The 15,608-nt window shown below is 46.1% G+C and overlaps 4 protein-coding genes and 2 long non-coding RNA genes across 12 annotated transcripts in view; 4 read left to right on the forward strand and 2 right to left on the reverse strand.

The window, feature by feature from the left end:
• Positions 1 to 3,833, forward strand: part of LOC118504550 (inhibitory POU protein) — a 51,525-nt gene extending 47,692 nt beyond the window's left edge. For 4 of the 6 annotated variants that reach the window (XM_036039153.1, XM_036039158.1, XM_036039154.1 and 1 more), the window contains 2 exons: positions 1,919 to 2,150; positions 2,464 to 3,833. In XM_036039153.1, the coding sequence (XP_035895046.1) occupies positions 1,919 to 2,150; positions 2,464 to 2,653 (422 nt within the window). In that variant the 3' untranslated portion in view covers positions 2,654 to 3,833. Of the gene's footprint in view, positions 1 to 1,918; positions 2,151 to 2,291 lie in introns of all 6 variants that reach the window. The other 2 variants (XM_036039157.1, XM_036039156.1) reach the window with 2 other exon arrangements.
• Positions 3,834 to 4,862: 1,029 nt separating this feature from the next.
• On the forward strand, positions 4,863 to 5,532 carry LOC118504556. Its single transcript, XR_004905311.1, has 2 exons — positions 4,863 to 4,949; positions 5,051 to 5,532. It is a non-coding gene; the product is annotated as an uncharacterized LOC118504556 (long non-coding RNA).
• Positions 5,533 to 5,964: 432 nt separating this feature from the next.
• Positions 5,965 to 6,956, reverse strand: LOC118504562. Of its 2 annotated transcripts, XR_004905314.1 has the most exons (3): positions 6,862 to 6,956; positions 6,564 to 6,776; positions 5,965 to 6,462 (listed from the first exon to the last, which is right to left on the reverse strand). It is a non-coding gene; the product is annotated as an uncharacterized LOC118504562 (long non-coding RNA). The 2 variants fall into 2 exon arrangements; XR_004905313.1 differs by having other exon boundaries at positions 6,564 to 6,930.
• Positions 6,957 to 7,036: 80 nt separating this feature from the next.
• On the forward strand, positions 7,037 to 11,444 carry LOC118504558 (WD repeat-containing protein 20). The gene is made up of 5 exons (XM_036039168.1): positions 7,037 to 7,951; positions 8,496 to 8,678; positions 8,758 to 9,614; positions 9,749 to 10,844; positions 11,193 to 11,444. Exons 1-5 carry the CDS (start codon positions 7,517 to 7,519, stop codon positions 11,250 to 11,252), a joined length of 2,631 nt encoding a protein of 876 aa, XP_035895061.1. The 5' UTR covers positions 7,037 to 7,516; the 3' UTR covers positions 11,253 to 11,444.
• A 95-nt stretch (positions 11,445 to 11,539) lies between these two features.
• On the reverse strand, positions 11,540 to 13,072 carry LOC118504561. Its single transcript, XM_036039171.1, has 3 exons — positions 12,895 to 13,072; positions 11,840 to 12,811; positions 11,540 to 11,775 (listed from the first exon to the last, which is right to left on the reverse strand). The coding sequence occupies exons 1-3, from the start codon at positions 12,950 to 12,952 to the stop codon at positions 11,645 to 11,647; spliced, it is 1,161 nt and encodes a 386-aa protein (XP_035895064.1). The 5' UTR covers positions 12,953 to 13,072; the 3' UTR covers positions 11,540 to 11,644.
• Positions 13,073 to 13,333: 261 nt separating this feature from the next.
• Positions 13,334 to 15,295, forward strand: LOC118504560 (protein YIF1B). Its single transcript, XM_036039170.1, has 6 exons — positions 13,334 to 13,495; positions 13,570 to 13,698; positions 13,776 to 14,131; positions 14,210 to 14,333; positions 14,397 to 14,659; positions 14,733 to 15,295. The coding sequence occupies exons 1-6, from the start codon at positions 13,360 to 13,362 to the stop codon at positions 14,943 to 14,945; spliced, it is 1,221 nt and encodes a 406-aa protein (XP_035895063.1). The 5' UTR covers positions 13,334 to 13,359; the 3' UTR covers positions 14,946 to 15,295.
• The last annotated feature ends 313 nt before the right edge of the window (positions 15,296 to 15,608 follow it).

Here is a 15,608-nt window from a genome sequence, read left to right on the forward strand (position 1 = left end):
GCGCGTGGCACAACACTTGAATATGCATACCGGCCCTGAAGATGGCTCTGGTTCATATATTTGTCATTTAAATTATACGATACCAGCGGTACGGCTGTGGAAGGGTACTGGTGGATGGATGGTGATAAATATTGAAGATGAAACTGTAGTAGCCTGTTTAATCGAGCCATCTTCCGGCACACGATTAGGCGACTCTAATTTGTTGCCTTGAATCGAGGAATTCCTCACCACGGCAAGCAACATCAATAAGAAGGGCGCGTTAAAATTGATTTCGCCTCTAGGCCGTACCAAGAGAGCAACATATCAGAATCAGAACTCTCTGCTGACAGTGTTGCAGTTTCGCGCAATGGTTTTGTAGGTTAAACATTTTTCAACAAACCACCAAAGTTCGCCGTTGGCACATTCGGAGGGTTAAGTCCGATATGCTCGCTAGCGCAGGGGATGATTACACGCACTGTATGCTAGCATTGTAGCGATGTAATTCGCAGTATATTTGTTCCTCTTTATGACAGGGCAAAAAATAACTGTGAGGGGTTAAGAGAAAACAATAAATCGATAGACAAAAGCGCAAAGAAGGGGTTTTCGGTTAACACAGCATAGGTTAGATGCGATTCAAATGTTCCGGATCCTTTTCACTGGGGAAATCGTTTCGCCAAGTCAATTGAAGTCTGTGTTCCGTGGATAAGAAAATTACGCTTCTCGCTTTTTATTCTAACACGGATTTGGTACAGTAAAACACAAGGGATCAGTCCTAACGGGCAATTTGTTATGAGTGTATAACTTATCATTACTGATAGACAATAAAAATTGAAACCATCTGCTTGGGGAAACGGAGGCGCGATAAAAATGTCCACAGAATCGTCGTTTGAAGGCGTTGTTTGGTGTTTTATAATGGCATTAAATTTTATGCTTTTATTTTAAGCCCGGATAGGGGAACAGTAATTAGATTATTGGTTGTAGCAATTGAAGCACCAATCAATCGGTATTTGTCTAGTAGGAATCGAATTGGAAAGGGATGTAGTGGATCTACAAGTCCGTTCCTAGTAAGATCTTCGAACTAGGCCGACATCTATAGTTTGGGCCTACCACGCCACCTACCGGGCCTCCTCTGTCCGTGTAAAAGGAATTTACGGGCTGGGTCGTCCGGTGCCCTTCTCATGACGTGAACAGCCTACCGGAGTTATGGCGAGTCTAATTCGCAGCACGATGAGGAGATTATCGTACAGCTCGTAGAGCTCGTCATTGTAGCGGCTCCTCCATTATCCTTCCAAACATACGGGGTTAAAAATCCTTCTGACCATCTTCCTCTCGAACTCGGCTAAGAGGGCTTCGTCAGTTTTGGACAGAGTCCATGTCTCAGGGGCGTATGTGAGTACTGGGACTATAAATGATCTATACAGTCCCAGCTTCGTCCGTCACGGCAGGTATTTAGAGTGAAGAAGTTTCCTCAGGCTGTAGTATGACCAGTTGGCAGCAAGCACCCTTGCGCGTAACTCAACATCAATGTTGTTGTCGGTGCTGACTTTTGACCCCAGATAGAAGACGTTTTGGACGTCTTGAATGGGTGCGGTCATCTATCTGTACACTTCTATATTCGGACCGACAAACTATATCCCCCAATAAATTAAGCTCCCTCAGTTTCCTGAAGTAAAAGTATAGACTCAGTCTTAGTTCCTCTCACATGAAAAATAAAAGTAGTACTCAAGCTATTATTACGGCAAATGAGACTAAACTTCCCCGAAGCCTGAATTCTACTTGTGACTTCGTCTATTACAAACATGTTTGAAGCTTACTCGCATCCAACATTTTGACGTAATTGATAGGGAAATATATCCACTTATTTTACTATTATTCCAAGTCCTCCATTCGATCGGTATGTACTAACAATGCTTTCCTTTATCTTGTTCGCAACTTCCAGGTGTAACCCAGGCGGATGTTGGCAAAGCCCTAGCGAACCTTAAGTTACCAGGCGTCGGTGCACTATCGCAGAGCACGATCTGCCGTTTCGAGAGCTTAACCCTGTCCCACAACAACATGATAGCACTGAAACCGATCCTACAGGCGTGGCTGGAAGAGGCCGAAGCCCAGGCCAAGAACAAGCGAAGAGACCCGGATGCACCGAGCGTACTTCCGGCGGGAGAGAAAAAAAGGTAGCGCCGGTTTCTGATTCCACTCCCAGTAGCTATTTGTCCTTCCCGAGTCTTTGAGTTTTGTTTTGTGTTCTCTTTACTGCTTTAACTATTTAGTTCAATTTGTTTCTTTTCTTGTTTCTTTTTTTGTTTTTTTTCCAGTTCTGTTCTGTTTTTCTCCGTTTTTCGTTTTCATTTTCATTACGACGCACCAGTAGCACTCACCGCGAGAGGTCTGTGTCATGCTTCGGCGCCTTTCCCCACACCGTGCACATTTTTGCTTTAGAGCGCCGTTGTTTTAATAAAAGTAATCTATATCGAGTCTTTTTTCAAGAAAAAGGACTTCCATCGCTGCACCGGAAAAGCGTTCCCTCGAAGCATACTTTGCCGTCCAACCGAGACCCTCGGGCGAGAAGATCGCAGCAATAGCGGAGAAGCTGGACTTGAAGAAGAATGTCGTCCGCGTCTGGTTCTGCAACCAGCGCCAGAAACAGAAACGCATGAAGTTTGCGGCCCAACACTGACCTTCGCAGGAGGCACCGCACGAGTTAGGGAATAGTGTGACTTTTACTAGTGGTAGCAATGTAGCTGGTTTTGGATATTAGTCTACTTATAGAGCGTTAGGGAGCACACACGAACACACACACACACATGTACACAAATGTCCGGCACTGCTCCCGGACCGAAGCAATAGGGGGCCTGAAGATATGAGGAGCTGAGACAGGGGCGGCAAAAAAAACTTACGACACATAAACATAGAACGGGAACCAATTGAAGAATAACAGATAGCTCTAGGATTGTTGTACATATGGAAATATTGCATTTAAGATAGGCATCAATCAACCGCAGTAGTAGCAATAGCCGCAGCAGCAGCAACAAGTGAGGGCGCAGCTGCAACGTAAAGAAATGCAATTGCAGTGAATTATAGTGCGTTTAGTTTTCGACTCCTTCAGGATTGTGATTTTTCCACCCTAAGTTGATGTAGATCTAAGCCTTTCACCTTAAGATACAAGTAAAACAAAATGCAGCAGCACATAAGCAGTGAGACGTGCAGACGTCAGTAGCATCAGCAAAGGACGGGTGTAGAGCAATGCAACATCGGTGCCGAGTGTGTACACTGTTAAACCCACCTCTTGGACTAGTGTTGAGGGGTTTAGGATATTGGCTTTTGTGAGCCAATGACAAACGGAAAGTGCAATATATATATGGCGGATAGCGGAAGTTTTATGTAATGCAAGGTAGTAGAATATTTGCCGGCAAGAAAATCCCAAGAAAATCCAACCTACAGAAAGCAAAACCAACATCCAGAGTGCATACGAAGGAAATGGAAAATTCTTTAAATCTCATGTTTGTTACAACCAATCAACAACAAAGAGAACAAAGTAAAACAAAAGAAACCACAAAGGATGGATTAATTCTCTTGCCCAAGGGTAAAGTAAGTCAAAGAAAAAGCAACAAGCAAGGGACACGAGCAAGCAAACGGCGTTACAGTGATTTTAGTTGAAATCCTTTCATTTGTAATTTGTGTGGTAGCGAAGTTGTACATAATAAACAAAGGTAACACAAAAACACTAACGAACAAAAAAAAAACAATAAAATTGGAAACTGTAATTTTTATATACAAAAAGCATTAGAGAAGAACACAAAGGCAGAAATAAATCTGATAATAAATCATTCAACATAGAACGAGTGCTTTGAATGAAACTTTGGGTTTGACGAGCGCCACTCATTTATTGTTCACCATTCGAAAGATGGATCGGATTATGGACTCGACGCAAAATGTACGATTTCTTCAGTTTTCTCTTCCAATTGTGATTGTGATACAAAAGTAGCATACATTTCAATTTTTTATTTAAAACTTTGTACAAACTTTCGAACGATTTCGATAACAACTTTGATACAATGCCTAGTGGTCATGGCGTGGCACACATTGTTTTTTGAGTATTTTTAAATCCAAATAAGTATGGTGTAGTAGTCCTTACGGGATTTGATACCCAGTCTTGCCGTGTGAAAGGCTGGAATCTCCACCGTATGGAAACAGCTCGCAGTAACTGATACAAGAGTTTATAATTGATTCGGCTGCTTTGGAACCACGACCTCAAGATTTCTGGCTTTTTTGAATCGACAGACTGTCCTAAGGAAAATGATATAGACCGGATGGGATTCAATACACAATTCTGCCATGTCGCATTCTCTCTGTTACCGGATCGTGTCACAAATTGTTTTAAAAAGACCAAACTTCTTGTAAAAGGTGCTGGCTGAAGATGTTTTGAAACATTGATTGTGGGAGTGCTCATCAAAAATTGTTGGTATTTTTTTTATTAAACTAAATCGGAAACTTAGCATATACCGAGAAGAAACCGTCCAATCAAACAGAGCACGGCTGTTGGGCGTTTTGGGTTTCCGTTATCCCGGATCGCTGTTACAAGGTTACAAGCAACCAATCGTACCGGCTTTGGTAACTTAAACATTCGCAATGCTGCAAAACACTTACAAAAGGCTTAGGGCCATTCAATCCATCAATTAAATGCACCATTCCGTTTCCAAACATTTCAGCATTGCGGAAGTAATGAAAACAAACTAACAAGTTTTCAAATTTCAAATACAACTGGTACCCCACCAGACATTTTAGATCACTTTGAGGCTAGGCCCTGAACCTCTCACCCTACTTGGCCCACAAATGTGTATTCGCAATAGTGCGTTCTCTTTTCCTCGTATTGGCTTTGGTCTTCTGTTCATCTCTTCTGTATCATCGACAGCCGTTTTCGATTCAACCAGTCGTGTGTGTACACGGTGATTTAACGCGCATGCGCGGTTTTGGTATGTATTGGAGCGTCGATGAATACTTGACACTTACGATGCCGGCACAGAACCAAAATACTAGCCAAACTGAACTAACCCCAATTCTGATTTCGTTTTAGAAAAGCAATATTTCTGCTGATATATATTAAAATGTCGTCAAGATCAACCCATTACCGAAAGCGCCGTCATTATCTGGAAGAAGCAGAGCGTGAATTCGAAGCCAAATACAATCGTATGAAGGCTTCTGGATCCTTTTGCCATATTGTGTATTGTGTATTGTGAGTGTTACAGTGCAGTGGAAAACCATTCGTGATCGCATTGGAAACCAACGCAGAACCAGGCGGATTGCTTACACGAGGCCATTAGAGAAATGAAAATCGGGGCCCTAAGAAAGCCATACGGGGGCCCCTATCACTTTGGAATACGTGTGAATCCAGCGGGCAAGCGAACTCGGAATCCCCAGCAGCTAATTAGTCCGCGTATTGTGAAACGGGCCGTGTAAAGCCGATACTGATACCTATCCATTTCGTATCAAAATAACCGAACGCTATCGTGCCGGAGTTAACCGATTTGACAATAAACCTTGCCTATACAAAAAATGTTTCATGTGAACTAGACCATCGTCTATTTCGAAGCCGTCCAAAACCAAACCGATATCACTAACACATGCATACAATATGGCTGCACGTGCTCACTCACACATTCTCACAGCCCGGTCCTAATTTCAGGGGATATGACACAAAATTAGGGGCTGTCAGTCGTTTTAGATCACTTTTTGTCTGGGGGGACCCATGTGTCAAATTACGAAACGTCAATTAATTTAGATCACTTTGGTTTAAGGTGCAAAGTGATCTAAAACGCAACCCCCCAGACAAAAAGTGATCTAAAACGACTGACAGCCCCTAATTTTGTGTCATATCCCCTGAAATTAGGACCGGGCTGTGAGAATGTGTGAGTGAGCACGTGCAGCCATATTGTATGCATGTGTTAGTGATATCGGTTTGGTTTTGGACGGCTTCGAAATAGACGATGGTCTAGTTCACATGAAACATTTTTTGTATAGGCAAGGTTTATTGTCAAATCGGTTAACTCCGGCACGATAGCGTTCGGTTATTTTGATACGAAATGGATAGGTATCAGTATCGGCTTTACACGGCCCGTTTCACAATACGCGGACTAATTAGCTGCTGGGGGTTCCGAGTTCGCTTGCCCGCTGGATTCACACGTATTCCAAAGTGATAGGGGCCCCTGTATGGCTTTCTTAGGGCCCCGATTTTCATTTCTCTAATGGCCTCGTGTAAGCAATCCGCCTGGTTCTGCGTTGGTTTCCAATGCGATCACGAATGGTTTTCCACTGCACTGTAACACTCACAATACACAATACACAATATGGCAAAAGGATCCAGAAGCCTTCATACGATTGTATTTGGCTTCGAATTCACGCTCTGCTTCTTCCAGATAATGACGGCGCTTTCGGTAATGGGTTGATCTTGACGACATTTTAATATATATCAGCAGAAATATTGCTTTTCTAAAACGAAATCAGAATTGGGGTTAGTTCAGTTTGGCTAGTATTTTGGTTCTGTGCCGGCATCGTAAGTGTCAAGTATTCATCGACGCTCCAATACATACCAAACCACGCATGCGCGTTACATCACCGTGTACATACACGACTGGTTGAATCGAAAACGGCTGTCGATGATACAGAAAAGCAGAACAGAAGACCAAAGCCAATACGAGGAAAAGAGAACGCACTATTGCGAATACACATTTGTGGGCCAAGGAGGGTGAGAGGTTCAGGGCCTAGTCTCAAAGTGATCTAAAATGTCTGGTGGGAATCTAAAACTAATTGACATTTTGGAATCGATAATAAAAATTATCTAAAAAGAAATAGGAAAAGAAATACACGAAAGCTACCAAAAAAACTTACAAAAGACTCTTTAGATGAACGTTAGACCAAAAACCAGTGCAAAAATTGGTCCAATTTTTGTTACCCAAGAATAACAAAACAAACCCCATCTCATTTGACATGTTTACACTGCCCCTGTGACAGTCACGTTTCGGCCCATGATGCAACCTCCCCGTTTGGGTGGAAAATTCACATCCAGTCGCGAAGAGGAACAAGAAGGAAAGTGCTTACAGCAGCAGCAATAGCACCACCAGCAGCAGCAGAAAGGACACGGGCAATTCATCAATCAAAAGTACACTAATTACGTTAACTAGCTGTGTACGGTGACCACGCACACACGCGCTCGCAACAATCGCTGCAAGATGTGTCGGGCGATGCTGGAACGGTTTGCGTTAATCGGTGCATCCGTGCTCACCTGCCACTGCCCGTATTGCAGCTGTCAGTGAGGTGCCCCCGATATTAAGTAATCAAATAACATTTGACGTATCCAAAGTATGTGCCGATGGGACGAAAATGTATTTTATTCCACAAAAACATTTGTTTATGATCGATCGGCAATGGTGAAATAAGTGGTATCGCGCGCGGTTGTGTGCTTACGTTACGTGCCGTAAGTGTGTGCGACGACGACGACGACGACGACATTCACGACGAGAAAGCTAGTCGCGCGGCTCGAAAGATGGCTGTGCAATTAGACACCAGCGGAAAAGATGATTTGAAAACGCAATTTGCCACTCGCGAGGGAGAGTACAGATTAATGACACTGTCGGAATACTCACGGCCCAATCGTGTCGGGTATCAGAACAATCAGAGCAGTCCCCAGGTGCGCGTGTCGATCGTGTCATTGCCATCGCCGCCACCACCACCCCCACCCATCGGTGGTGGTGGCGGCGGAGGGGGAGGCGGCGGCAGCAGCGGTGGAGTCGGAGGTGGTCAGCTGGCCGGGACGAGTAGCACCAACAGCAATAATATTACCCTGCCGAAGCAGCAATCCTTTTCGAACGGCCTGGAACATCAGACGGCGTCCGGATTCAGTACACCGGTTGGGGGTGATCGGATATGTTTCAATTACGGCAAGGAACTGTACGTCTATTCGTACCGGGGAGCTAAAAAGGTAACGTATAGACGGTGTACATGTGTGTGCGTGCTTCGGGGGTTTGGGTCCGATGGTGCTGGTTGTCTGGTTCAAAGCAGAGCAGGCCCTGGCAACGGGCAGAAGAACGGATAAAAAATGAAACACGCAGCAAAACTTAACAAAACAACATAGCCACATGCGGCAGTCAGCACACGCCTTTGTTTGCGAATTTTGCACATGCCACGAGGAACGGCACATATCGTGATGAGCCCAGCTAGGGGTGTATCCCCGTGAGAAAGCGCAACCCCTACCTTCAAGCGTAGATACTTTGTTGTTATTGCTGTTCGCTCTTATCAAAATTGTAAGATATGGATGACATAATGCACATTTTGCAAATGGGTAGATCGCTGGCATCGATCTTAAAGGCACAGCGAACTGGATGCCTTGGGGGAGTCGGATTTTATGCTTCTATGTTTACAAACCGTGTCCTTGGAAGGCCGGTCATTTAAATTTAGTAAATAATGGAATAATTTAAGTATTACTTCAATTAATAATACAATTCCTTTTGATGTTTCTCCGGCAGGCAACGGACCTCAACAAGCCTATCGATAAAAAACTCTACAAAGGAACCTCGCCTAGTTGCCATGACTTTAACGCGACGGCGGCAACATGCGAAGGCGCTCCGCTGCTGGTGGGTTTCAGTACCGGGCAAATTCAGCTGGTCCATCCGGGCCGCCGGGAACAGGGAAAACTATTCAACGAAGAGGTAACTAGCAACACGCACCTTTTATGTCACGCCAAAAAAAAAAAAACACTGATACACTCTCTGTCTGCAATCTTTTCAGAGGAATATCGACAAAACTAAAGTTACCTGCCTAAAGTGGATACCGGGATCTCAGAATCAGTTTTTGGTGTCGCACGCCAGTGGCTGTATATATCTGTATAACGACGAACTACCCTGTACGCCGGCCACCCCAAGCTACCAGCCGTGCAAAACCGGCGACGGGTTCGTAGTGCTGGCCAGCAAATCGAAAGCAACGAAAAACCCGCTCTACAAATGGTGCTTCGGCCAGCACGAGAATGCGAGCATCAACGAGTTTTGCTTTTCGCCGTGCGGCCAACATCTGGCGGTCGTGTCGCAGGACGGATTTCTGCGCATCTTCCACTACGAGCGCATGGAGCAGGTCGGTATCGCACGATCGTACTTCGGTGGCTTTCTGTGCGTCTGCTGGAGTCCGGACGGCAAGTACGTGGTGGTGGGCGGCGAGGACGATCTGGTGACGGTATTTTCACTGCACGAGCAGCGTGTGGTTGCGCGCGGCCAGGGCCACCGGTCGTGGGTGTCTGTGGTAGCGTTCGATCCGTACACCACCTCGTACAGCAGCACGCTCGAGGGTGACGATCTATCCGATGAGGAGGTGTCATCGCTCAGCGAGCAACGTAACCCTCATCAGCAGCAGCAGCACCATCATCACGGAGCGGGCGGCAACTATTGCCATCCGGACGGTACCGGTCACACGGCAATGAAGCAACCGGGTTCGGCGCAGTGCGATAAACTGGCCGCACAGAATCGATTAGCCACGTGCTACCGGCTGGGTTCGGTTAGCCAAGATACTCAGATATGTCTGTGGGACATAACGGAGGACGTGCTGCGGCAATCGTTCGGGCGCGTCGTAAAATCGGCAAACCATACGGGCAAAAAGTAAGCAACACACACACACACCCGTTTTATCAACCCTTGCGGTTATCATTGTTGCCCCTAACACTAAGCGTTGTTATTGTTTCATGTTTGTTTTTCTTTCTCTCTCTCTCTTTCCTTATTCCCCCCCTCCTCAGGGAAGTGATGGTAAACGGGCTGTCGAACGGCGGGGATAGTGAGTGCGGTGCGGCAGGAAAGTTGGATAAGTGTGGTGGCCCCACCAAAGGCAACAAACCGTCGGACGATGTAGTTGATAATGCTAGCTTTAAACAACAGATAATCCCCCCTACATTAGGCGCAATTGGTAATAATAGTTTGTATAGCGGCAGCATCAAACCCACTAGCAGTAGTAGCACTTACGCTAATATGAATTGTGATGATAAAGCTAATAGCGACAGTAGCAGTGATAAGGAATCGGTCGATAGTAAAACTGTTAAGCGATCTGCAGCCGCCGCCGCCAGCAGTAGCAATCCTGGCGATGCCGAGACGGCTGTGGCCAGCGCGACCACCAGCAGCGGCGGTAACGGTGGCAAAGCGTCCACCGGTGGTGGCAAAAAGTCCAAGGGCGGAAGCAGCGACGGTGGTGGCGGCACGCAGCAGCATTCCAGCAGCACGTTCAACTCGATAACGCAACGTTTGACGAGTCTGAGCTTCGGAAGCGGGGGCAGCGGTACGAGCAGTACCAGCAGTGGCAGCGGCGGTAGTAGCTGTGATAAGAACGACAAGTCGGCCAGCAAGTCGTCGGCGGCTGGCGGTGGTAGCAGCAGCGGCAAGCGCAGCATCATAGCGCTCGGAAGCAAAAGTTTTAGCAGTAACAGCAATAGCAATAGTCTTAACAACAATCATCATCATGCTGCGCTGAACAGCAGCATCGCAAGCAACAACAACCAGCCGGTGTCCGGATCGCCGTCCGGCGGCATGTCGAGCACGTTCACCTCCATCATGACGTCCTCGCTGACGAAGAGTAAGGGATCGGGGGGCGGCGGCGGCGGCGGCGGTGCGATCGGTACCGGTGGATTTGCCCCCTGCGGACGGATCGTCTCGTCGTACGATCCGATGAAGCTGATCGGGACGCCGGCCTGCCCCCGCTTCGACGATTGTCCAGTATTAGAGCCGCTGATTTGCAAAAAGATCGCGCACGAGCGGCTGACGGCGCTCATCTTCCGCGAGGACTGCTTTCTGACCGCGTGCCAGGACGGGTTCGTGTACACGTGGGCGCGACCGGGCTTTGTTGTAAGTAACTCTTCATCCGCCTCCATCTTACGAGCGGCGGTGGCGGCGGTACGTCCGAGCGAGTTTTAAACTCCAACCATCCCAAGCCGCGGCTCGTAAGATGAGGGAAGCAGTTCTTACCTGAACAGTGTTGTTTATTTTGTTTGTTTGTTTCTATTTTTCTCCATTTACCCTGTTCATCGTGCATTCCGTAAAAAAAAACATCGACACCAACCACCACTACTATTCCACGAACGAAATGGTCGCGGGAAACGGCGCTTGCAATGATCAACTCACAACACACCACACGCACCCCCAACCCACCTTCTTCCCATCGTTCATCATTCCATTTCCGGCCGGCGGCGGTAGAATATTCCACAGCATTTATCTTCAACACCTTCGGCACCACCAGGGGGAACGGTAGTGTAAATATTTTAAGTTAATATTGAATGTTCACAACAGAAACCTCCCTGCGCTCCTCCCTTAGCCATCCCAAACAAAAAAACAAAAAGTAAGGAAAATCCTATTACACATGTTCTTTACGTTGCGGAATAAAAACAAGACACACACACACACATTTTAATATCCGTACGAGTAAGTAAAGAATAAGTACGTAACCTATTCAAAATGGATAACTGTTTTTTCTTTCCTTTCTTTGTGTGTCCCGCTCACCCATCATTCCCATCGCTATCAGTTAAAAAGAAAGAATCCCCCAGTTGTATGACCATGTACACGTTTTATAGAGTGCGGGACGCATTGGATATTATAATACTTTGTAAATTGTTTATAACAAATTTAAAAAAAATCCTTTTCGATCACGTTCATCCATGAGTGTTGGTGCCTTTCATGCCCCGTTTCAAGCGATTGTTTTGTAACCGTCGTAGCGCTTCCTGGCGCTTCTTTTCGATCAGTGCCTTCAGCTCGTCCTGTGACATCGTTATCTCCCTCGTGCCTAAAACCAGAAATTCCAAAATTAGTAAATGTAATGTTCCCAACCGTCGGGGTCGTTGCGTTACCTTCACTGGAAGAAGACGGTGCAGATTTTGTGTCCTGTTTATCCACAACCGGAGCGGGCAATTGAGCGTGGCTTGCCGGGTGGCTCGCAGTTGCTGGATGAGCGTTGTTATTTGAGGAAGATTCCTGGGAACTATCACTCAACTTTTCTTCAACCATCAGAGATGCCTGCAGCAGAAACCCATCCATATCCGAATCGTTCATCTCGATGGGAAGCGAGACGTTCGATGCGGGTTCTTTTACACTTGGAACCGGTTGTGGTTGAGGTGGAGATGGCATTGATGCGTGCGGTGGAGAAGCTGCTGGTTTGTGAAGGTTTCCCTCTATCGTCTGGCTAGCTTCGATCAGCAAGTTATCCAGCTTGGAATCGTCCAGCTCTGCAGCAGTAGTATTGAAGACGGCCGTTTTAACCGGAGATTCAATAACGTGTTCTTGGAAGATATCATCATCACTGTCCTCACTTTTAGTGGTTCTTACGCTTCCCTTTGGTTCGCTATCAACGAAAAACTCCTCCATAAAACATGATTCACCTGGAAGAGGTTCGGTTTCAGGAACCGGATCGGATATGGGTTCATTCAGCTTCTCCTCCACTACGTTCTCTTTTTCCATCAGCAGATTTAGCTTTGAGATGAACTTGTTAAATCCGGTTGGTTTTCTCATCGGTAACGTATCCGGTACATCCGAATACTTTGGCCTGAGTGGAAGTTTGTTTTGGTGGTGTAGGTGGTGGTTGTTGCTAGCGGTGGCGGCAATCTTTACTCGCTGCTGTTCTCGAAGTCGCTGCGGACTGTTCCATTCCCACGACACACCGTTTATGGCGTGAAAAGAAGTGTCCTGCGTCAGCGAGATTAACGGCGAATATTCACTTCCTTGCGATGGAGACACTTCATAACTATCGTCATTCCTTTGAAAGTCCGGACTCGGTTTGCCCTTGGCTGTCCGTGCGGAAGTGCGTCGTGAAATCGGTGTTTTGGCTACAATCGGAACAAGAATCGTAGTACGAAGAGAAAGCGTAAATGAACCAAACCAAACATTGAACAAACAAAGCCACCCTTACCATCCTTATCCTTGTGGAGATCCTTCGATAGACTCAGCCTATTTTTACGGCTGCTCATTTCACTGAATTTTGTTAGAAGAACGTATAAAAACACATAACTTTCTAGCCTTCGCTAATTGTTTTCAATATCCCGCCGGTATACACAGACTTGGTTTGCAACGCCGAGTTGATTTCTTGGATTGAGCTTGACAGCTGACGTAGCGGAACGGATGAAGCGTTCCCGGCTAGGGATGGGCCGATTCAACGGAACGGATGTCTTTCGAAAAAGCTGAGAAAGATTGATAATCGGTTCAATTAGCTATTTATTTATATTGTGATGCAAAAGAATAAAATTAAAAAAAGGACGAGGAATGCAAAACTGGACTGTTTCATTCACAATGTCTACTCTTCGATGCAGATGTCTCGTGTTAAAATCTCGCGCGGTGTAAATGTTTGGCATTGCAGCTCATATGACAGCACTTTATTATGACATACGTCAGCCAGCAAGTTAAAAACTGGCAAGTTGGCTTTTGGTTGGTTGTGGACAAATCGTTGTTTTATCGGGGAAATTGTGTGTTTGCAACCATGAATTTTAACGCGCAAGCTGGTCCCGATGGTCGTGGTAGGTGATGGAATCACAAAGCCCATCCCAATCCCAAACTTTTGATCGCTCGAATGTATCCTTTTCTGTTGCAGCACACCGGTCCGTGTCGAAGAAACCGAAGCGAGTCAGTGATGTGAATGCTCTTGGTTCTACCATCCCGTACCAACAGATGACATCACAAATCCCGACGAATCAGTACATGACCAATGATCCTAACAATCGTGAGTGCAAAAACAGCTGGCCAGGTTAGCACGTGCAGGGATATTTCACTGTGCAACAACACTTTCCGCTCTTGCAGTGTACGGACAACAGCAATATGCAGCACCGCAACAGCAACAACATTTCCCGATGGACCAGCAGCCAAATTACTACATCCCACAGCCACAACCCAACCCGAATGTGCCCCGGCAACCGGTCCAGCCGGCCCCGGCAGTTCCGGGTATGGCCGGAGGTCAATTTACCATGTTTCAGCAGCCGATCGTGCAGGACATGGCAATGCAATACGGGCAGAAGCTGGCCGACCAGGGCAAGGAGATTGTGCACAGCCACATCGAGAAGTACTTGCCAATGTCCAAGCTGAAGTATTATTTCTCGGTGGACAATAGCTACGTGGTGAACAAGCTGAAAATCATTTTCTTTCCATTCATGCAAAAGGTACGGAGGAAAATGGATATGCTAGAGCGAGGGAGGGAGAGTATAAGCTCATTCAGATAAATGTTTGCTTTCGTTTAGGACTGGGGCATGAAGTACGATCACGATAATCCGGTTCAACCTCGGTACGATATTAATGCACCGGACCTGTATATTCCGGCGATGAGCTACATAACGTACGTCGTCTTAGCGGGTATTGCACTGGGTAAGCATCCTCCAGCGTTTTTTCCCGCACCTTCACTAACACGTTGAGTTAATAAATTTGCAGGCATGCAGAAAAGATTCTCGTCGGAACAGTTGGGCATTCAAGCGTCGAGCGCTTTGGCGTACAGCATTTTCGAAATCGTTATCTACACACTGACGCTGTACATCGGTAACATATCAACGTCACTGAGCACGTTGGATTTGCTCGCCCTGACCGGTTACAAATATGCGGCAATTGTGGTAACCGTTGCCGGTACCATACTGCTCAAACGGATGGGTTACTATCTGGCACTGCTGTATTCCTCCGCCATGTTGACACTGTTTCTGGTAAGTGGTGTATAAGTTTCCTATAATGTACAGAAAAGGGTTATCCTAACCATCCGTGGCATAAACTCCACAGCTGCGCACTATGAAGGCAAAGGTATTATCCGGCCAGGACCAATCGCAAAGTGCCGTCGGGTACGACCCGTACAGTGGACAGCAGCACACCGACCATAGCGTAGGACGCAAACGTAAGCTCTACTTCCTGTTTCTTTTGACCGGACTGCAGCCAGTGCTGGCGTTCTGGCTAACCGTGCATCTGATAGTGAACGAGGCGGTACCGAGTACGTAGATGCTGAAGAAACCACTTCCGAAAGAAACAGCCCCGCAATTACTGTTGGAACCTTTAGAAATGGAAATAAATTCGTAAGTCAAATTCGGTTTTTTTACGCTCATGCACCAGTGGCTAACTCTTTCGGTGCCCCATGCCTTACGGAAGTTTTTTTTTTAAATATTGGAAGGAAAATCTTGCTTGATTAATTTTACTTGCAATACAAAATTATACATATTCAGTCATTTTATTGTACTAAATTAAACGACTATGTAGTCATTATAATACAAAAAACACACATTTAACAAAAGTAAAGCGTTTTTTATAGGTAATTTTACTTGATAAAATAAAAAAGGTCTGCTTTTCAAATAGTTCCCAAGTTGCAGATTCATTCTTCTTGAAGTTATTGCCCTTTGAAATATAGCAAACAAGTCGGATTAACTCTTTAAAGACATACCGCTTTCGAGCTTTATGACCGACCGAGGACTACTGCACCGCTGCTGTGTCCCGCCAGCCGAATCGGTGAAAACCTTCTTTTGTTCTTCCTTCTATCCATAAGTGTCCCATTGGAAATGGCCCCCTTTGTCAAGTAATGAAAAGCTCAGCTGTAATAAATGTATCCCTACCGAGAGAGAAAGAGAGTGCCCATAAATCACAACCGCAACCCGTAAAGGCCATCGGTAA

Source organism: Anopheles stephensi, chromosome 2, assembly GCF_013141755.1.
Source record: "Anopheles stephensi strain Indian chromosome 2, UCI_ANSTEP_V1.0, whole genome shotgun sequence".
NCBI lineage: Eukaryota > Metazoa > Arthropoda > Insecta > Diptera > Culicidae > Anopheles > Anopheles stephensi.